Genomic DNA, 21,784 nt, shown 5'->3' with positions numbered 1-21,784 from the left:
GTGTAGTTGCGTTTGTAGTTGTGTATTTAATTAATACCTGTATTTTTTGTGGCTATTTTTTTTTTGTTTGTTGCCATTATTGGCTGTTTGCCTCTACATAAAAACTGCCATCGCAACATATGATCCTGTCAGATTCTAGTAATTATTAATACCACTTGAATGTTGAATTAGCTCACATCACAACATGGTCACATTAGACTGTAGCCTGCAATAAGGACCCCCCCCCAATTTAAACGTTAATTTTCAACCAGCCCTATGACCTACACACGCAACTGTATCGAAGCTCATATTTCGGAGTTTTGGAGGAGCGAATGAAGGCAGCATAACTGGCAGTCTACAGTTTTGGCAGCTCCATTCAGAAGATTTTCCTTACAGTAAAATCTCCATTTTTGTGAACTTTGTTGCGTTTATAAGCTCTCAATTACCTGAGAATGAAGTGGAAAAACAACACTTTCTCAAAGCAACACTTCATGTCTCATACAATAGGTGTATGAAAATATAAAAAACTGAAACATCCCTAGAACTTGATCAACAGCCTCCTCTGTTGGTCATTTCTCCTTTATTAGTAAGTACTCAACCAGGGCTACTGAGGTGTATTCAGTGCCTATTAAAAGGTTCCAGAGACATAAAGACAGGTAACAAATCATTTATTATGCTAGACAGATGAAACAAACTGAGCCATGATAGCAGCAATTCAACTATTGGAATATTTACACTATCACTTCACACCAAGGATATATGTAACCCTTTACAATGTAAACACATGATACAAAGACATTTTTTTGAATGCTAGAAAACAAGCCAGTCTATCCACCAAAAAAAAAAAAATGAAACAAAACGAACCTGCTTTCAGCAACAAATACCTGCTTGTACAATTAGGGGTTCATCATGAACATTTTTAAAACAAGTTTCCACAGGTGAAAGACAAACTCTCTCACACACTGTTATTGTAATTCAACTGGAGAACTATGAGCCTGACAGTGAATGTGAAAATAAAAAAGACAAACCATTAGTTATGATTGTCTTTGACATTATTTTTTTTCAAAGAATGACATTTTAAAAGGTGAGGAAATAGAAGTACACCTAATGGCTAATCAGTTCTGTATTTTAAAGAAACAACATACTGTATGTGCACACTTTCACTCTTCACACAGCTGCCTCTGCTTGGCCACCGAATGAATTACACCTACTTCTGTGCAGTGAAATCGTATATGGTGATATTCATTATTTTGGACTCCAGCAAAAACTTCTGAAACAAAAATGAACTACAAAAAAGAAAAAAAAAAAACTGAGTGTTGGTACAATGATTTTGTGAAGAAGAAAGAAAAAAATAAATCAGTCAAGTATACAGTGGGAGGTCTGAACTGCTTCGGCAGAGCAGCAAACGCCATAAATGTCACGTATAACATCGACGTCCATTGATTTCACAACATAAAGAACTGAGGGTGAAGTGTTGTTGGTCTTTCCCGTTCTGTGTGTATGCACACACACCGTGGTAAGAGAATGTGTGTTTGTGGCTGAGTGTGTTATTGAGGGAATGCCTCATCTTTCATCAGCATGCGCGGGCTTTCCTGGTTGTCCATGCGACGTCTCGGACCCATCATGCCTATGGAAATAAACACGAGGCTGGATGTCACCAGACAATTGCACAATTTAAAATTAGTATTTACTTCATTTCATCATTTCTCTGATCAACAAGAGACAGATATTCAAAAACGATATTGAACCATGGACCCTCATCTAGGCATGCATTTACTGGACAGGTTGGGATCCATTTAGGTATCTTTTAAGCAGGAATATATAAATTTAATATAATAGCTGTACAAATTGTGATAAAAATCACTTTAAAAAAAAGAATTATCTCCTTTAGTGTCATAAAACATCTGAGCTCATAAAAAAAAAATCACATATTTCATACTTAATAATGTAAAAATGTAGTACATTTTAGCCTGGTTGGTCACAGTGTATATCACTAACAGCGATCTTATATACATAGGCAGTATACTGATATACTGATGCTGATGTTCCTGTGACTTTCTCTGCAATTTGGGAACATCAACATGCAAAAGGGTCGAGAGCAAACATTCAAAATACAGTTACTTAATTTAACTCAAATGTTTTACTGTATCTTCTAAAGGTTGTAGCATTTTATTGCGTATTTAGTGTTTCCTAGCCTCATAGATAAGATTAATAGAAGCATGAAATCAGTCAGGAATATTACATGAGCTGACATGTGTTCCTGATGTGCTGGGATTATAAATATTCCCACAATAATTGTTGTATTATATTTTAGCAGGTGCTGCGTAAAACTGAACGAATATTTAAAGTACACAAAGCAAAAACTGCAGAGAAGCTATCAAGAAGAGATTTAAGGATTCATTTCCACTTACTGTTCTTATGTTTGAATGATTTGGATCTTCTGGGTGAGTTTGGATTCTGAGGTGGAAAAAGAAAATATAATTTAGTTTGAGAAGATAAATCAGGAGTAATGATTAACAGGGCTGCACCGATACCGAGTCTGATACTGTGCTCATGTACCCGTAACTGTAATCACAAAACAACTCAGATACTACTTTATGGTAGCGAAATGTTATGGAACCTCTCCTTAGGTGAGTAGGTAGGAGCATCTGGTATAAATAAAAGATGTTATCAAGTAGAATTGTAGAAGTACTTATATCTCTACTCGGTATCAGCAAGTACCGGAACATAAGTACTTGTATTTCTCAAAAAACAGGAGTATCAGTGCATCCCTATTGAGAAATATTGTGTTAAATGTGTTAAATATAAATTAGAGAATGATGGAGATAATAATAACAGTACAATGTTAACTAATTGTTAGGATTTCACAATGAAATGAAAAGTACCTTATCAGATTTCCTTTTCTTGGCTGTAAAAGAAAGACATTGCATTTTAGATTTGAGTAATTTCACATATGTCCAACTTCATTTGAGGAATATCTTGGCAATCAACATTCAGCACCACTAAAAAAAAAGGGCAAAAGGTAGCATCAGTTCACCTTTCTTTTCTGCCCCGTAAGACCAGTCATTATCATTGACGTCGTCGTTATCCTCTTGGTCGCTCTCTGACTTGTTGTTGGTGTTGTTACCTGTGACTATTCTGTAAAAGACAAAAGAATAAGGCATGACACACGCACGCAGTGACTCAGCATTACTCACTGCAAGTAACAACATTTTTGAGGGTGAAGATTATTGAGCTAACAGGACAGAGGAAGAGAGAACTCTCAGAAGAACTCTCCTTGTGTTGCTCTCATACCTGCGGTTGGCTATGCGGCTGCTGTTGCGTCCCATCCCCAGGCATTTCTCCAGGTGGGGGGCAAAGCGTGAGGCAGCGATGCTTCGGCTGCAGTTGGGACAAACGCACTCCTTGTTTTTCCACTGGTTGTACACCTGGCCAAACACATCCAATCCCGGCTGGTCCACGATTTCTGGAAATTGAAAGCAACGGTTGATAAAACGCTTCTGCTTTGTGGTGTAGTTACGTACAACGGACACGGATGGAGGTCAAAATACACAAAAACCTACATTGCCTGAATGTACTGTTGCTATTTTTAGCCTTTTTTATAATCTAGTGTCATTAATGTGAACAAGAAAATTAATTGTTTACTACCCTGAGGTAACAGTGTGGCAGCTTGAGAAATATTTTATCTTTATTTCACCAGAAACCCCCCCGAGTCCCTTAGACAAAGTCAAAGACAAAGTCATGCTCACCAAAGTCCCTCATGCTTTCTTGGTCCGTGTCATCCAGGAAAAAATAGCCCTGCTTGACGGCCCGGTGGACCTCGAAGCAAAGACCCAGGCATGCATCCTCCACCAGGTCAGACAGGATGTCCTGAGCTAGGCCCTGGCAGGCAAGGGAGGGAGGCAGGGAGGAGAGGGGGAGAGAGAACACAAGTCAGACCACTGTTTGCAAATGTAACGTGCATTTCCAAAGCTACTTCTAACACTGTAACCTTGCTCTCCTGTACCTCCAGCTTGCTGTTGTCCAGGCTGGACATTGAAACCTCCTCCATTTTCATTTGCCAGAACTACCAGATGAGCCGACGCTGCTGTGGTCATGCTGTAGCGCAGCAAGCATCGGCCAAAACAGGGCTGCAAGCAGGAGGGAAAACACAGTTAGTTAGCAGCACAGTGGCCCCATAATCCTGTCTTTAAACCAATGAATGTCAGTGCGTGGTGAACATTTGACGCCTTGGATGAGATGCAGCTACTTACAACTGCACGTTGAAAACACTGCCGGGGAGACACTTCCCACGTTTATAACCTGCGAATAACACAAAACACAAGCACTTAGCGTCGGTGTTGTGGCACTGCAACATCAGACGGAGCCAAACACGACGCCAGCTCCGTTTTCACAACACCACCCTGCCACGGGTCCGAGCATTATGGTCTAAAAGGAGAGTAGCTTAGCCAAAAACCCTGCCGAAGAAAACAAAGAGCGTGGCTGTGAATAGGCTGGAGGATTTGAACGTGCCAAGAGGGGTTTGTAAGAGAGGCACAAAACCTCCAGGTCAACAGCGGCTAAAGCTAGGAGCTAAACGTGTCAAAATGTATCAAGCTGGCCGGAGTAATTAATACAATGTAACACATTTGTAGGTGACTGAATGGTTTAAGAATTACATTTGACTACAGCGAGGCTCGTCCGCGAACCTAACACCGCTGCTGCACTGCGGCTGTTCGCCTCTCAACCCCGCGAACAAACCCCTTCTGAAGGAGACAAACAAAACCCAACCCCCCTGTATATACCCCCCTCGTGAAGCACATCCACGAGGAGCACCGCTATCACAGCTAGGCAAATAGCTAATTGTGTTTATTTACCTATTTCGGCAGGCATCCATCTTTACATCATAGAGATCAGACAGTAGCAATCGATCGCTACACCGAGTTTCCACCGGGCGCTTCCTTTGCAGCACTGCCGGGGCTTTTCTCATCCACACCAGCATGTGACTGCGTGCTGCCCCGGGCACAGTTAGTGGGGGGAAATTGGCCTTTTGTTTGGCTTTGTAGTAGTTATCTGATTAATGTGCATTACTCTCAACGTTATCAGTACTTACTACTATTTATTAAACTTGTGTCTGGCCACATACTGTAAAATACATTACTTCTATATACAGTATTATAATGTACACACTTAGGGTCTTATCTTATTGTATTTTACATGTATATACCCATATAGAAATGTTCTACTCTATATATATAGTGTTAGATATTGTAATGTAATTATTTTTATTTTATATTCTTTAATGTGAGCAACTATATGATAAACAGTTTCCCTCTGGGATCAATAAAGTGTTTCTGATTCTGATTATAAACCATCGTGGCTCTCGTTTGTGCCTTAATATGTGAACTTTTCTTTTTCATGAGACAATCCAAAATAATTCACATCTTTACATAACATCTTTATTAGAAAGTTGTTGTTTTTTTAACAAACAATAAAATGCAAGGGTGTACTATGATAAAAAAAAAACTGCAAAACTTAAAAAAATGTAAAACAGCTGATAATACAAATCACATAATTCGATTAACTGTTCAACAATTTTGAGCCCAACATCATTAGTAAAATCTGCTCCTCGTGGTGCTTTCTCTAAATGTATACATACTTGTTATCATAGTATGAAAATAGTTGAGCAATGGTACAATAAGGTGTCCCCGTAGTCTCCTTTATTCACAAGGATAGCTCGATTTACCTCAGATGCATTAATGTTGTAGGAAGGACCAGATGAATCTATTAACCCAACGTCAACAGTATTCCAGTGGCAGATTAGAACAGAACAAGGTAACAATAGCACAATGTAAGATGAGATAATGAAGGTCTTAAAACATGTTTTTTTTTACAGAGGACCTACTATTTCTTACAGTTACAATAGTTTTTCTTTTTCTGAAGCAGATTAAGTCAATTCTGAACTCTAATATAATACATGCTGTAATAGTGTTTTTTTTTTTCCAAACTTAAACTCTGAAGAAGTTTAACACAGTATGTAACCTGGGCCTTTTGTGGTCCCTGGGAGTCTGGGGTCCGACGGCACTTTGTAGTCCGGAAGAGCACTGGTGCTGGCAACCTTCCATCCAACATGGCTGCCAAACATTGTGGCGTTAAAGTCAGCCATCGGAGGGATCGTTCATCATCTCAAATCCAGAATCCGGGTCTGAACTTGATGTGTGTCTGTGTGTTCGGCTGTCCGTCTCGTCACCATCTAATAAATCTCAAACATGATGTCATCCTTTACTTCTTCTTCTCCTTCCTCCTTATCATCCTGTGGACCAACAGTTGATATTTATAACAGCTCAGTGGACGGTTCAAGTGTACAAAACATTTTTTTTTTATTCTAACCTCTCCACATTCCGCCTCTTCTTCATCACCGCTGCTGTCCTCCATGTCTTCATCTTCTGAATCCTGTGTGACATACAATACATTCAGACTAATAATTGAGCTTTTAAACCCTGAATGCAGCATTTAGAATATCCTTTTCATTCTATGAATTATATCATATTATTCCTTCTAGACATACAGTAAATTACACAATTAACTGTGACTTTACTGACGTTATACCATTGACTATATATTAATTAGGATAAATCCAGTGAATTTGATAATTAGTTGTGTGAAAATGTGAGTCATTGGTAAACCTCACTATAATACTGCCTGCGCTACCAGAGAGTTGTGCATTGGTCACATCATGAATGTGTGTGTAAGAAGAGTGTGTGTTGCATCAACACATCCAACTTACTGATGGTCTGTCCAAACTTTCTTCTTTTATGTTATAAACTGTTGTATCAAGGTATTTATGTTTCTGCAAAGAACAAGTACAGCATATTATGAATATAAGAAAACAATGTTAGAAAAGAAACGTTAAAGAGAGAAACAAATGTGTGGAAGTGCTTACACTGGGGTTACGCATCCGATATTGTTTCTGCTCTTCTGGCTTCAATGTCTGAAGAATGTAAAAGGTGACACATTTGTTTGAGTTTGAAAGGAAAAAAACTGCCTAGATTTAATAAAAACATTACAAGGAGAGGGTTCTTTATACCTTAAACCACTTCTGCAGCTCCATCGTGTATTTTCTAAAATTTTCATTGACTTTCACTTTGTAGCATTGCTTCTCCATATTGGTAAGGTTCTTCCATATTTGGTTGGCCTTGATGAAGCGCTCCTTTGAATTTGGAAATTCCCTCTTAAGAAGTTCCATCTGATCTTTGCAGAAAAATGAATTACTGGATCTGCAAGTAAAGAAAAATTCAGTTACATGTTTGTCTGTAGATAGACAACCATGAATTTGATTTGTTGCTCATAAATGTTGTTTGAAGGTCATTCTCACTTAGCTGGCATCTTGGGCTCGCCAGGAAGTTTCTTGACACGATTCACTTGTCTTTTAATGACCTGCATTAAAAAAAGAATCCCCACTGAGTAGTTGTTGTTGTAGGGTTGGATCTAGAGGGGTGGCCTAAATCATATTCTTTCGCTCCATGCCATCCTCTTGCCACTCTGTGAATATTTCTCTAGATCTGCCCCTGGTTGTTGTTTATATAGGCATAGTGACAAAGAGAGAAAGACAGAGAGAAAGACAGAGAGAGAGAGAGAGAGAGAGAGAGAGAGAGAGAGAGAGAGAGAGAGAGAGAGAGAGAGAATCAGAATCTGTTACCGCTCACCTTCGGTCTTTTGATGCCATGCTTATTTATGATCTGCTGCTGCTCCTTTTCATCAAAAGTCTGAGGAACATAAACATCATCTTAACACAAAGTCCGTCAGCATCAGCTCATAGCTGCACCTACAGTCTTGCAACTTACTTACCATCAGATATTTGTCCAGCTTGATCGAGTACTGCCTCTTCAGCTGAAAAAAAAAAAGTATTTAATTAAACTGATTTTTACGGTGTCCCAACATGATAATCTTGATTTCAGAGAACAAGTTATTATATTCCATTTGCAACAGTTCATACCTCTTTGCAGCGTGTGCTGTACTCGTCCCGCTGTTTTTCCGTCAAATCTCGCCAACGTTGGGCCCATTTACTCACGTAGTCATTTCTTTTGACGCCCGCCATAGATGACACTTGCTCTTTGCAGAAAAGATTATAGCCATTGCTAAAGACACACAAAAACACACACAACATATGCTCAGCTACTGGCAAATTATGCTTGCATCCTTGTTGTCAGCTTGTTTAGTTCATTAAACCAACAATAAAAACTGATTAAAAGCCGAGTCTATAATAAGGCAAACCTCTAGTGAATGGCATATTGGATGAGGATCTAATTGAGGTCACCTTTTGAGGGCTCCAGTGTGACGCACCCTTGATAAACACATATTTCAAATGTTTTGTCATGGTATAAAAGTTACTGTATTGCCTTTGTCGACACTTAAAAGCTGTGAAAAGATTCAATTAAAGTTTACAGCATCATCTCTGCTGCCTGCTGCTGTTTGATTATTAGTCTAAGTACGACTGTGCCTTAAGAATGCACTTTGCTTTTGGCTCCTTCTGAACTGGCGGCTCCAATAACATCCTCATCCACTATGGTGGTGGTAATTACTTTTCACCCACTCACATGAAGCTTCACAGTGAATTTATAATTTATAAAACGAATAAGGAAATTATATTAGATGACACTGAGTGATTAGAGTGAATATGATAAAAAATATTGAATGATATGCAAGTTGCTTGTTTGTGAACATAAAACTAAGCAAAACAAGTCATTTCTAAGCTCAACTGTCAGTCACTGTTACTGTACAGAGTGTGTGTGTGTGTGTGTGTGTGTGTGTGTGTGTGTGTGTGTGTGTGTGTGTGTGTGGCTTACAAAGCAGGCTTGGGAGGCAGGCTCTTCGCATCTTTAGTCTGTTGTTCAGAGGTCACACATTAATTTGAAGACAATTAATATTTCAAGATCAATCAAATATGTGCCCTCCCAATGAACTATTGTCATATGAATATAATATAATCAACAAAACAATACACCTCATAAGTTTCAAGACTGATGAGTCATTATTGTTTTGCAGGAGATCTGTATTAGTTGACACTACTGAACTCGTGACTACTAGACACTAGACACTGCAGAGAGAAATTTTTGCTTTAACAACATGAAGCTCTTTAAAGCTTATGTGCACTGTGCTCACCTGGCCAGGACTGGAAAGGCTATCTTCGGCTTCAACAAGGAGCTCTGTGAGGGTCCGAGTCTTTCGCATCTGAGTAAGAACAACAAGGATATAACATTGAACTAACAACATTGATCTTTTATAGTCTGTCTTCATATTTACTTCAGCTCAGACCGTCAAATCTAAAAAGAAAAACATATACACCTTAATGGTAACAAATGAAAAGGGTTTAATTACTGTGGTGATACATAATGTTGTAGTTATCTGTTTATAAGACAAATGTATCAAAAATACAAAAGCTACTGAGTGGGCCTTTAAGTTTAAGTTAAGGGCTAAACTGTGACTCACCTCCTGCAAAATGTCCATCCACTTTCTCCTGCATGCCAGAGCAGAGAAAGGAGGGAAAGCTACCTTCTGCCAGTCAACAGCTTTCAGTCCTTCAGTATACTCGCTCATTCTGTCTTGTTCTGGGATGCTGGTTTTCATTGCAGCATAGAGCTTCTGGAGGTTTGCCTTGGTCCAATCTGTAATTAACAGCATTCATTAGACCAATCACAGGCAGCTCTCAGCATTATAAGAGTTTAATATCAAATGGCAAGAAAGAATTTAAAGACTGTGTTACTGTTTATTGAACTGTACCCACCAGATGTTTCATCCTCAGCATTATTTTCTTTCATTTTCTCCCGATAAACTGCAGAAGTCTTGTTGTTGTTACCGGTAGTTGTACACAAACTGGACTCCTCCCGGAAACTGTTCAGCATTAGCCAGTTAGCTAACCTATAAAACTTAGTTTACTTACCAACAAATTAAAAAAAACAGTTAGCGGTATTTAACTTTAACTTTAACGATACGCTACCGTTACAAGCGCCGTTGTTACCGTATTACAAATACACCACATGGACCGTTCACTTGTTTTTCTTTTAGCCAACAACAACGTGTAGAATCCGCCATGCGTGGTGGGCGGGTCTTTGCTGAGCGAACAACCAATCAGGAACGAGAAAGGAGGTGCGTCATGTAAGATAGCCAGAAAACGGCCAATGAGCTGTCTCTTTTTCTTCTCCGTGTTTATTGGCGGATGACAAGCTTCTCAGACCAGCGTTGAGGTTGGGAAGCGCCATCTGTTTGAGCGGGAGGGTGTCAAATCATGGCACTAAATTATCTGATATGAATAATATATTTAAAAAAATTTAAAAAATCTATAAAATGCCTGGACATTGTTTTAGTGTATTGCATTTTGAAATGATGTCAAGATTGATATGTGAGAGCACCCATCCTATTTTTATTCTGGTGTCCCACTCATATTGTTAATGTATGTACAGTTACCAAAGTGAGAAATAATCAATTATAAACTTGTAAATCATTTAATTGGTCCCTGCTTTGCTTAACCCTAATCAAAAGCTAGCCACATCCAATGAAACTAAGCTGATTTGTCTTTTTGGAGGTAGTTTTTTATTATTCATAGAAAGTTGATAAGAAGACAGTTACACAACACACAGCATAGCTACATTTTAAAAACACACACAAGAATTCAAAGTTTTCTCTCTCCCTGTATTGTGGTGTTGTCTTCTTGCTCTCCAGTGTTATTCTTGATAAAATATCTACACTTTGCTTGCATCATTGCTTTATAAATCATGTATTATTTAATTCAGAGATGGATTTTACTTGCATTAAGCAAGTGAATACAACAAGTTGCACATGTTGCAACATTACATTCAATGTACAATTGCTTGGAAAAACATACAATTTTGGCTTTTAATATTTTCCATTCAGCATTTGATCTGTCCATTTTTGGAGTGCTGGAATGATGATGAAGATTTTTTTATTTCACTTTGATTTCATCTATTATAAATGCTTTAAAAACATTTACATATTTGTTCTTTATAAAAAATAATAATGTTTTATGAACTTCCAGCAGAGTGTAAGGCACAAGCTATTAGAAACAAAACAACATAATGCAAATAATTTACCTGAGTGACTGTTTAAAACTCTTCAGGAATGTCTGACAGTTTTTACTATAAAGATAAATCTATATCTGCATTTTTCATGAAAAAAAACACTCAAAACATGTGCTCATAGCTAGATGAAACATTCATTTGAGCCATATATAAAATAAATATCTTTCTGTTAAAATTAAATGTTGCTGGCAGCTGTCACAAAAGATACATCTACAATGGCATTTGAGATTCACAATATACATCCTGCCCCGGCTCCTCCTCGAAAGTCACTTTGGCGTCGTCAGCATCCAGCTAAAACCGACAGAAAAAAATGTGCTTAACACCCACACATACATCTCATATATCCTTTCAGGCTTTATATATTCCTAAAGGTGCTGCTTACATCTGTGTTACTTTATTCAAATAACAAGAGGTAACCACTTACACATTTCATTTCCAGTTCAGTGAAGAGACGCCCGGTCATGAACATGCGTAGTGGGATGGTAAGGATGAGTATGAAGGGAAGTGCGAGGGATACTGGACTGGACTTAATAATCCACAAAACGGCAAGGCAGACAACCTGGATGGCTGTGAAAAAATGCATTCGTCCCGTGCTCACCTGCAGTAAAACATGTTAAATATTAGTCACATAGATGATGACTGCATGGTCAATACATGATATGAGTTTATATATACATTAGTTCAATTTATAACAAAACATCATATTTTCTATATTTATATTATATATGTAGCTCTTAAAGATGTAAAATAATTGCAGTGGAGTAAATATTTCCATCTGAATGGTTGTGGAGTCTAAAGGAGCATGAAAAATAAAGTACAAGTACCTAAAAATTGTACTTAAGGACACTACTTGAGTAAATGTACTTAGTTAAATTTCGCTACTGGTTGTTTAACAACATTACACTTGTAACCTTCTACAGAAGTACTGGTATGTGTGGAACATTTAAACTTAAAGTGAATTAGCCCTGGTGTGCTTCATAATTATTGGCTATAATATGATTCCATGTCAAGATATAACAAATAAAATCATGAATCATCATGAAAACATATGTGTTGCATGCTGTTTCTAAAGCACTTCAGTTATCCTGTAATCATGGGACTCTTACTCTGGTGGCGTAGGGTTCATCAGGGTGATATTTCTTAGGGATTAGCAGAAGCAACATACGATCCCACAGCTGGATGCCATTGAGTGATGTAACTCCCATGTAGAGAAAGATCCCAAACAAGGCGGACATTGGAATCATCTTTAGGATCGGCTCCATCAGAATTGACAGACCTTGGCACAAATAGACGTTCAGATAAAGTATGGTGTACTGTGCTTGAATGACAGACCTGTAGATTTCTAGACATGCAGTTGTAGAAAAAGATACATTAAGACTGGATGATTAGACGGCACGTACCAACCAGCAACGCCACCAGAATGCCACTGACCCTCTGCTCTATCACCTTCTCAATCACCGGTTTTGGTCCCTTGCTCATGACAGTGAGGGCGTTGGCATGGGTGACAGATCGCACCGTGGCAGCGCTGAGCCATGGCACACCAAATATTGCACCGAGTCCTCCCATGCCGACTAAAACCAGCAAATCATAGTGGAACCCAGAGCCTTTGACCATCTTCCTCTCAGGTTTACTCACAATCAGTCTGTTAACAGACATGACACGTGAATCAAGTTTGGCCAAAACTGGGAAATGTAATGTTTTCTGAGGTTGATAATTAGGTAAGCGATGTTGTTGTTGACTTACGTTGTGATCTGAGACTCCAGAAAGATCAGAATGAAGACAAGCATGGCTGGAACGCAGCTTGCAAACATCAGCCACACAGGGAATCCCTGGTGCTCTCCAAAGGGATTGATAAGCCAGCCTCTTTTGGCTGGGTTGGACACCATCAGACCTTTGGGAACCACTAGTTTCTGCAGAGAGAAAACAGTTTTGTGTGCTTTAAAAAAAGTTACAGTGTTCTTAGTGTAAAATTCTCTCTTTGTGTTTACTGGGAGCATAAACTAGACTTAGACATGGGGGCCAACCTGAGTGTAGGTATCCTCAATATTGTAGTCCACGACAACCATGAGGAAAATGGAAATAGGTACACCAAAGTCTCCAAGCAAACGTCTGACCTGGTAAGCATACACCAGAAACAAAGAAAATCAATTAATCAATTATAAATATATCAGTTATTAAAATGTAAAAAATATTGATAACTGGTTCATTTGTAACTGGGAATAGTCTTTAACGAAATAATCTGCAAATGGTCGCACAATCTTCGCCAACTCACCTTTCCAGGCAGAAAAGTGCCATTTTTGAACTGCCGCAGGAAAAAGCGATAAAGAAGCAGCCTAACATGAGGCACATGGAGAGCAGGGCTGTGTTGGGGTAAGGTGGCTTAATAGTGTTGACAATGACAGTTGAGTTTCCAGTAGCATTGTCATATATGACTGTCTCTTCCACCTTCGAGTGCCAGGGATTCTCTATAGTTGAATTCAGATGATCGTAATTCAGAATCAGTGGATGGGCCTTAAAGGTCTAAAGAGAAGTCAGGAGAGAGCGAGGAAGAATTGTAATCTGGCCATGTGACACAGAACAATAATCACAGACATGAGATTTCATTTGGAGAGATGAAATGGATGAAGATGGTTTTACCCTCCCTAGCTTGGCAAAGGTCTCATAGATGAAGATGAGGGAGATGAGGATGGAGAAGATTTCCTGGGTGAAGCGGGAGATGAAACGCACCAGGAAGCTGCCCTCAAACGCAACAATGACCACCACAATGATGACCAGCCACACTCCAACCCACACTCTACCCACAATATACTCAATGCCCTGGGACTTGCAGAACTGAGTGAAGGAAACAGAGGACGAGGTGAGTTCAGTGGGATCATATTGATCAGAAAAGACTATAAAAAAAAGTAGGTGGATATGTTTCAGTGTTACAACTTACAGCAAAGAATGCCTCCTCAAACACTAAGAGAGGACCAGAGAAACCAATGACCAGGACTGGCTGAGCAGCGATGAAGCAGAAGATGATCCCCTGAATGCTGGTGGAGATGAGGAGCTCTGGAACACCCATCATGTTGTCCACCTTATCAGCTGTAGTGGCAAAGACAACGGCAAAATATTATTATAGGATCTGTCACATACTGCAGCAACACCACGCCTATACAAACATGCACACATACCCAGCAGTCCTCCAAAGGTGATGGCAGGAGACAGGGCGGCAAAATAGATGAAGATGACGGCAGCAAGGACCTGCGCGTTAAGAGCATCTGTGAGGTCACTCTTGTAGTACTGGTAGCGCCGCTTCATGTCTCGAATCATGCCGCCAAACGGTCGACCAGTGCGGGACAAGGGGTCTTCAGGTGGAGGCCCGCTAGAGATGGAAACTGGGGTAAAACAAAAGTGAATACTAAAGTTTGAAGATAGCAAACAGTTCCAACATATAATTGGCTTGTTTATGTCGGTGTTGTATAAAAAATAAAGTTCTGTGACTGACTCACCCCTCCGAGGCTTTGAGTCCAGGCGGAGTGGGGGTTCGGAGGCCTGTAACCTGTCCTGCAGCAGTTTCTTCTGAAAGCTGATAATCGAACTGAGCATCGCCTCGTTCTGGATCTCGGTGGGCGGGATGACGATGCTGCAGTCCATGAAGTCGACCACGGCGTCTGTCAGCTCACGGGCGCTCTTTGCCTGAAACGCTGCCTGATTGAACACCTGGGATGGAGATAGTGGAGGGTTATTAAAACTTCAGATAGTTAACTTTGATAGCAGACTGGTAATACATTTCCAGCTTCTAAACATTTCTTATGAAACTTTGTGAAACAATTGTACTATGTATTTATACTTTGAGTCATTCTCCAAGTTATAAAAGGCCTACATCTAAACCTGACCATGCCACTTCAATCTTTGATAGGATGATGTAACCGTTGTATGTCACAAGTAAAGTATCAGATGAAGATGCCTCCAACACGAAAGAGTTTAATTTATTATCAAATACATGCAAAAGCTCCCTTCTCAGGTTTGGACTCCAGTGCAGAGAACTTAAGACTGAATTTGGACTCGGCAATTTGAATGAATGACTGTAATGCTTGAACATGGAAATTCAAAACAATAATGCACAGTTACTATAATACAATTTATATGGATATTTTATATAGGTTCAAGGTTTTTATAAAGGCTCAGCTAACTCACTTTATCAGCCATTAGTGCTGCCATAGCACGGCCAGTCTCGTGGTAGTCCATGTCGGTCTTGCTTGGGCCAACCAGAACAAAGACGAAGCGTAAAGGCACCGGGGCCTCCAAGGCAGAGTCGAGCACCAGCGATTCCTTCAGACGTACAAACACAACTGTGGGCCTTTCCAGAAAGTCCAAGGCTCCTGGTTCAAAGAGACAGAAATATTATATTGTAAATAAGCAGGCACATATAAATAAACAAATAAACACACACATGTTGTAAAACTCAAACAATCTCAAACAATGCAACCACTGGCTTACCTACTAGCACCATGGAGGCCTCTACACTGTCAGATTCCTCCCTCTAAAGGAATACAGAATGAGCAGACCTGGTGAGCAAACATCAGACTTTCCCATCCCCATAATGATCACTATATTCTAAACAAATATATTTTTAAAGAAGAGATAGCCACAATAATCTGTAGTACTTTTAAATAATCAATTTATCCAAAAAAAAGTATGTAAAAAACATTCTGAAGGCATGCATCTAAAAATAAAAACAGGATCCTCTAAAATCTTTACTCCTCTGAATGACAGACTGACTGGTCTGACGCTAGAAGTCAGTTTTACCTTTTAGCTCGCTGCCATCGTCTCCCCATTGTCATGATATCAGATCATGTTATCATGTTATCATCATCAGTTGGATGATCAGATCAGTGGAAGAACTTACCCTTTCCTTGACTGAGAACTTCTGCAAGTCCAACCCATCAGTCAGGGCTTGGCTCTCTGGGTCATCTGATTGGCTGCAGGGAGAAAACAGCACGTGTCATCGGCTGTTTTTGTGTCAGACTGAGTGGCAGCAGTGATAGCAATCATTCATCAAAATAAGTAAGTAATAGATGAGGGGCTGGTGTATTTTCATCTTTAGCTAAATGAGTTTTCATTGTTGAATGTTTCATTCATTTTATTCAAACCTATAGTTCAAAAGGGAAGTCAGTAAGAAGTGATGATTCATTTTCTAGGAGAAAATCAATGTCACACTTAGGTGAATCTAAGAAGCTAGTAGCCATGTTAGCTTAGCTTAGCATAAAGACTGGAAACAGGGGGAAACAGCTAGCCTGGCTCTGTCCAAAAGTAACAAAATCTGCCTACTAGTACCTCTAAAGCTCACTAACTACAGGGACCAGATGCCAGGTAACCAGTGGAGATGCAAGAGAGTTACTGGTCCCAGCCAATAAATACTCCCTCATAAAACTGTGAATTGTTATTTCCAATAATTGTTATACCATGTTAATTGGTGAGCTAAGCTGTGTTAACCAGCAGCTGGCTTATAATTAACAGACAGACGTAAGAGTGGTATCCAACTTGTCATCAAACTCTCTGCAAGAAGGCAAAAAAGTATTTCCCATAATGTCTCCTTTAAAGGCTGATTCTGATATATTTTAGTATCAATATTTTCTTATTGAACAAAAGTTTGAAAACACAGTGACAGTATATAGAGTGACCTGAGGTAACTACAGTACACGTTGATGACCTTTAATAAAGACTTAAGCAGACAGGCAGAGTGGTTCGGCGGTCAGAGACGGTGTTTCATAATTACAGGTTCGATCTCCACAATAGCTATGTGTTCTGCTCAACATTCTCTGAGCAAGATACTGAAACCTTCTCACTTGCACCTTTGGATAACAGCATCAGCTAAAAGCCTAAATGTAGGTCATTTATGTTTGAGTCACAGTTGGGTGATGTCTTGAAGGATACCTGCGGTTTTGAAGCAGAGATTTCAGCACTCCTTCCCGGTCTCCAGGTCTGATCTCCTTCTTGTTAACCATCTCGTTGACCATCTTCTCAGCGATGCTGGCCAGAGTCCGCTCTTCACAGTCGAAAATCGTCACCCCTTGACAAAAGGAACAAGTTGGATATTCAGAGATGACCACAAAGAGGAGAGAAAACTACCAAAGTAAAAATAGTAATACCACGGTGGAGAAATACTCAGTTACAAGTAAATATCAAAATGTCAGATACATGTAAATATTTCTCTTATAAAGTAGTGCAGTACAAGTATAACATTACATAGAAAATCTACTTAAGTGCAATACTTGACTAAATGTTCTTTCCATCACAGAAAATGATTTCATGCTCATATAATCATTGTTTTCCCCCACTGACCTGTGTTCATGGTGCGTCGGAGCTGGATGAGGCTCTTGAAGGTGAGGTAGGAGATGTGCGAGGATCCCCAAACCCCTGCCTGAGGGTCGAAGCTCTCCTCGTAGCCCCCCCATCGGCCTGTCTCCTGCCAGTAGGTCTGTTGCTTCTGGTCCTTCATTAGCTCCTTCAGCGCCACGTACCTCTGAAGGCACAGAGACAAAACAGAGGAAAACACCGGCTGATAAGGACATGAATGTAGGAGAGTGAGACTGAGAGTGAAAATTTGCACGGACAGGTGGATAAAATAAACTTGCACCTCCCACAAAAACAGCTTAAGCATGTGGTGAACAACTGTGGTTTTACTGGCCACTTCCTACCTGTGAATGTGAGTCACTGTGAGTAAAGTATGAGAGCAAATCTTAGAATATTTGCTCTCTAACCTGAATTAGAGGGGGAATGTTAGTACAAATAGCTTTTATATTCTGTAAATGTTCTGTAAGTTACTTTTGATTAGGTTGTTAGGGTTAGGCTTTTTGGTTGCTTTAATTGTTCCTTGTGTCAGGAAAGTTGCCATCTTTTAGAACGAGTAAGAAGGAACTTATTTACTAAAAACACTGTCATTTTAATACTCTCTTGATCTGACCTCTTTTTAACTTCAACTTAAGAAGTAATTTTCAACTGTTTCAATGTACAGAAGTGAGTGTTGTTTTTCAGCAGTCTTGAAAAAAAATATCCTTATAGTTGTCTCTGAATAATAAATAAAATAATAATATTCATTTTATGTTGATAGTTGTGATATGTGTTTACAAAAACACTGATGATATTTTAGGTGTTGTTTTTCCACTGCAGCAGCCTGCATTATGAAGAACATGAAGCAGCTGTCATTTATATAATGTTCTTGGCAGCACCAGTGTGGATATGGATCAGGATAATGTGGAAAGGTGAGGTCCAGGTGACACTTTGTGTCTATAACGTAAACACGGTATTTGTTCTGCCTCAACAACCAGCAGGCTCCAGGCTCTGGGCCACTGCTAGTTTCCGGTGTGGACATGACTTAAGGGCTCAACCTGGACATGTTTGGACTGTCAATACATGTCGTGTGCCTAGAGTGGATGAGTGTGTGTGTGTGTGTGTGTGTGTGTGTGTGTGTGTGTGTGTGTGTGTGTGTGTGTGTGTGTGTGTGCCCCTTACCTGACACTCTGCACCGGGGTTGGCGTTGGTGTTGATGTTCCAGGCAGCTGGAACAGACACAATGGAAACTGTTTTTCTATTTTTCACATTTTTCACACTTAGACATTCTTTTCAGTAACACAGTAAATAATATGAACTGAGAATATGTTCCCCATTTCATCTTCAAATTCACTTTCATACACATTTTACAGTTTGAATGACATTTGTGTGTTGGGTGTATATCTCCAGAACTAATGAGGTTCTTATAACTTTGCTCATTCAAAACTTTGCTTGGAAGTTGAATTTTTACATTCGCAAAAAAGACTTGAATTGAATGGGAAATATAGCTTCAGGTTGTAGTTGGTAGATGACTTCAGTCTTATGTCAGATATCTCCAGAGTGTCCATTTTATCTCCGATTAGACCGGAGCACTGAAGTTGTCTGTGACAACAGAAGGATTTATTTCCAAAACACAACGGAGCAAAGGGGTGGACGATTCAGATTAGACCGATTGGACGCCGTCCATTTGTGTGTGTGTGTGTGTGTGTCTGTGAGAAAGAGTGAGAGAGAGAGAGAGAGAGAGAGAGAGAGAGAGAGAGAGAGAGAGAGAGAGAGTCATCAAGTACAAATTTGCACAATGCATTTGTACAATGAAAAGATATGCATTATGTTATTTGGTAAATGGACTGAACTTATATAGCACCTTTCTAGTCTTCCAACCACTGAAAGTGCTTACACTACATGCCACATTCACCCATTCACACACTGGTAGCAGTGGCTGCCATGCAAAGTGCCAGCCGCTCATCCAAAACGGAAACTAAGGGACACCCTTATACGCTGATGACACAGCATTCAGAGCAATTTGGCATTCAGTATCTTGCTCAAGGACACCTCAAAATGCAGCGGGTGGAGCCAGGGATTGGACTGCCAACCTTCCGATTAGTGGACGAAGTATCCTTGAGCAAGATACTGAACCCCAAATTGCTTCCCGATGCTGTGAATGTGTATAAATGTGTCAGTTTGTGTTCGATGGGCTTTGCCATCGTTGTATGAATGTGTGTAGAAGGGCGAACGTGGCACGTAGTGTAAAAGCGCTTTGAGTGGCCGGAAGACTAGAAAGGCGCTCTACAAGTACAGGTCCATTTACCATAAGAGTAGGCATTTTGCAGTACACACACTGGTACAGAGGTTCCTGCAAATGTATCTTTGCAGATTTCTGTCGAGACTCACAATCTGCCCTGAGATGACAGATGACTATATATATATATATATATATATATATATATATAAAATATATCTAAAATTATATATATATTTATATATATAGACATCTGAGACATGTGAGTCTTGACATGTTACAGAAATCTGCAAAGATACATTTGCAGGAACCTATACATACATAGATAGATAGATAGATCACTTCTTTCACGTTACATAATTTGTGTTGGTTTTTTTTAAACTGATGTTCGGCCTTCTTTTAACTCTTCTGAAGTTGCAGCATTAAATCTGAGAAACACACGTACACATTATAGGAAATTATGAAACTGGACCTGCTGCGTAGATGTTTTGCCTCTCAGCGTTAATCGGTTCTACTAACTGTTGTGTCACCCAAGGACTTGGATTCCTGGAGAGCCTTCTCTATGCATTTTGTAATGAATGTCAAATTTCCTCCTCAGTTATCCCACATTATTAAGCACTTTATTAGCCATGAAATCTGCAACCTTCGACTCCATTCTAGGACTTAATGTGTTTGCAAAGCTTTTTAGTTCAGCAATAGGTTCAGTCCTGCAGCATTGACAAACAGCAATAATAAAGTGTGCAGGTTCCAAGAAGTGCTCTGTTCCCATATTTTTCATGTTACAAAGTTACAGCTTTACTTTTATTATTGCACAAATACCATTCACAACTGTAGCAGAAAAGGTGACACTTACCTCCTGCAGGCACTCGCCAAGCCGATAGCAGTGACAAGCGACTGACCCCACAATGGCAAAAAAGCGTGACTTTATAAACACCACCTCTTTAAAGCTGCCTCTGTGTGTATGTGTGCATGCTGTCTGATAATGGGAGGGACTAATACATGCATACACACACATGCACGCACACTCTAATTCTGTCTCAAACACAAATCCAGCAGAGTGATGTGTTCTTGTTGCACCCATAATATTGATAGTAAATACAGTGGCTTGGTATGTACAGATAACGCACTGTGTCATTATCCAACCAGCATCTTATCACATTTAATGTCTGTGTTTGGAGGACAACAAAGGCTTGGATTACACTGCCGGGTCTGCCCGCTCACCTTCAACACCACCATGGAAGAGAGTGACACTTTGGATAAAGTCGGCTTTCATCTCTTCCTCTTCCTCTCCCTTTACGATGGTCAACATCTCGTATCTGTCCACCTGAGACTGAGGCCTGAGACATGACAATTAGTCACCTAGAGTATAGAGTAGTCAGTTTGAATCTGCCAGCAAAAAAAATCAGTTAAAGTGACTTACCCCCTGAAAGGGATGTACAGGGAGCACTCCTGTTCATTTTCACTCTGTTAGAGTCGAAAAATAAACACATTTAACCCAATTTTTCATCCTTTGGTGAATTCTGGATGTTCCATTCATTAAAGTGACGTAGTGTTACAGATATAGCACGAAATGGTTATAACTGAAGCAGCTGAGGCCAAGATATCCTGCCTTTTGATCCCTAGTTTAGTTCAAGCTCCAAAATCACTGGATCCCACCTTACCCATAATGCAGTTTTCTTTAGATGTAATGTAGATGAGTCCACAGCTCAACTGGCTTAAAGGCTCTGCCAGGTGCTCAATTGTTACGAAAAAGAAGAGCTTTGCACACTAGAATCTGTGCAATATATTCAATGCAAGCTTTCGGTCAAAGATCTTCATGCATGTGAGGCCTTGTACTGTATGCCTGATAAGCTCTTCTGTTTTCCTTTTTTTAACAACAGAACAATATGAACATATGTTCAAACAAGACCAAAGCATAAGAAATAGATAGAGAAAATGAATAAATGACAATAAGAGACTATTTAATAACATAGCCTATGATTTACAGTAAGTAGTAATTGTGTTGTATGAATCAGATACCAATAAGGTCTTACTGCTTACTTCAGTTCTATTTAAATGTAGATACAGTGAAAGAAAACAAGACTATGGGGAACAAAGGAGTAACAATTGGCCATTTTAGAAGAATAAATTCTATTGTTCTATTTATCATTTATTTTTTGTAATCATTGGGAACCTT

General features: G+C 39.5%; 3 protein-coding genes across 5 annotated transcripts; all 3 read right to left on the bottom strand.

The window, feature by feature from the left end:
- Positions 1-630: 630 nt before the first annotated feature.
- atxn7l3b (ataxin 7 like 3b) lies at positions 631-4,952 on the bottom strand. 3 transcript variants are annotated; one of them, XM_051417604.1, is made up of 9 exons: positions 4,836-4,952; positions 4,233-4,281; positions 3,986-4,109; positions 3,729-3,861; positions 3,274-3,445; positions 3,017-3,117; positions 2,865-2,887; positions 2,391-2,436; positions 631-1,606 (listed from the first exon to the last, which is right to left on the bottom strand). In XM_051417604.1, exons 3-9 carry the CDS (start codon positions 4,034-4,036, stop codon positions 1,527-1,529), a joined length of 606 nt encoding a protein of 201 aa, XP_051273564.1. In that variant the 5' UTR covers positions 4,037-4,109; positions 4,233-4,281; positions 4,836-4,952; the 3' UTR covers positions 631-1,526. The 3 variants fall into 3 exon arrangements, with proteins under 3 accessions (XP_051273564.1, XP_051273566.1, XP_051273565.1); XM_051417606.1 differs by having other exon boundaries at positions 631-1,626; positions 4,836-4,943; XM_051417605.1 differs by lacking the exon at positions 4,836-4,952 and adding an exon at positions 4,638-4,722.
- A 443-nt stretch (positions 4,953-5,395) lies between these two features.
- On the bottom strand, positions 5,396-10,064 carry LOC127373272 (nucleolar transcription factor 1-B-like). Its single transcript, XM_051417603.1, has 13 exons — positions 9,743-10,064; positions 9,448-9,623; positions 9,121-9,189; positions 8,805-8,842; positions 7,955-8,096; positions 7,807-7,848; positions 7,665-7,724; positions 7,334-7,395; positions 7,046-7,235; positions 6,902-6,949; positions 6,746-6,808; positions 6,349-6,411; positions 5,396-6,271 (listed from the first exon to the last, which is right to left on the bottom strand). The coding sequence occupies exons 1-13, from the start codon at positions 9,858-9,860 to the stop codon at positions 6,212-6,214; spliced, it is 1,131 nt and encodes a 376-aa protein (XP_051273563.1). The 5' UTR covers positions 9,861-10,064; the 3' UTR covers positions 5,396-6,211.
- A 461-nt stretch (positions 10,065-10,525) lies between these two features.
- slc4a1b (solute carrier family 4 member 1b (Diego blood group)) lies at positions 10,526-20,611 on the bottom strand. The gene is given in 19 exon segments (XM_051418377.1): positions 10,526-11,345; positions 11,479-11,652; positions 12,161-12,330; positions 12,455-12,696; positions 12,798-12,964; positions 13,079-13,168; positions 13,327-13,376; positions 13,379-13,574; positions 13,692-13,886; positions 13,990-14,138; positions 14,228-14,431; positions 14,546-14,756; positions 15,234-15,418; positions 15,537-15,579; positions 15,946-16,018; positions 16,974-17,109; positions 17,382-17,562; positions 18,552-18,598; positions 20,462-20,611. Coding segments are annotated over 17 exon segments (2,523 nt in total). The 5' UTR covers positions 17,539-17,562; positions 18,552-18,598; positions 20,462-20,611; the 3' UTR covers positions 10,526-11,264.
- Between the last annotated feature and the right edge of the window lie 1,173 nt (positions 20,612-21,784).

This window comes from Dicentrarchus labrax, unplaced genomic scaffold, assembly GCF_905237075.1.
Source record: "Dicentrarchus labrax unplaced genomic scaffold, dlabrax2021, whole genome shotgun sequence".
In the NCBI taxonomy this organism is placed as follows: Eukaryota; Metazoa; Chordata; class Actinopteri; family Moronidae; genus Dicentrarchus; species Dicentrarchus labrax.
Note: the sequence above shows the minus strand (reverse complement) of the source record. Positions and strands in the feature narration are given on the sequence as shown.

Bases quoted from the DNA above. Each gene is read 5' to 3' on its own strand.
- atxn7l3b (XM_051417604.1), bottom strand. From the start codon at position 4,036: ATGAAAATGGAGGAGGTTTCAATGTCCAGCCTGGACAACAGCAAGCTG. The intron at 3,862-3,985 runs GTACAGGAGAGC...CTTGCCTGCCAG, and splicing joins TGGACAACAGCAAGCTGGAG to GGCCTAGCTCAGGACATCCT. The intron at 1,607-2,390 runs GTAAGTGGAAAT...TTATTTCCATAG, and splicing joins ATCATTCAAACATAAGAACA to GCATGATGGGTCCGAGACGT.
- LOC127373272 (XM_051417603.1), bottom strand. From the start codon at position 9,860: ATGCTGAACAGTTTCCGGGAGGAGTCCAGTTTGTGTACAACTACCGGT. The intron at 9,624-9,742 runs GTGGGTACAGTT...TGTTAATTACAG, and splicing joins TGCTGAGGATGAAACATCTG to ATTGGACCAAGGCAAACCTC. The intron at 7,849-7,954 runs GTATGAACTGTT...TTTTTTTTTCAG, and splicing joins ACAGCACACGCTGCAAAGAG to CTGAAGAGGCAGTACTCGAT.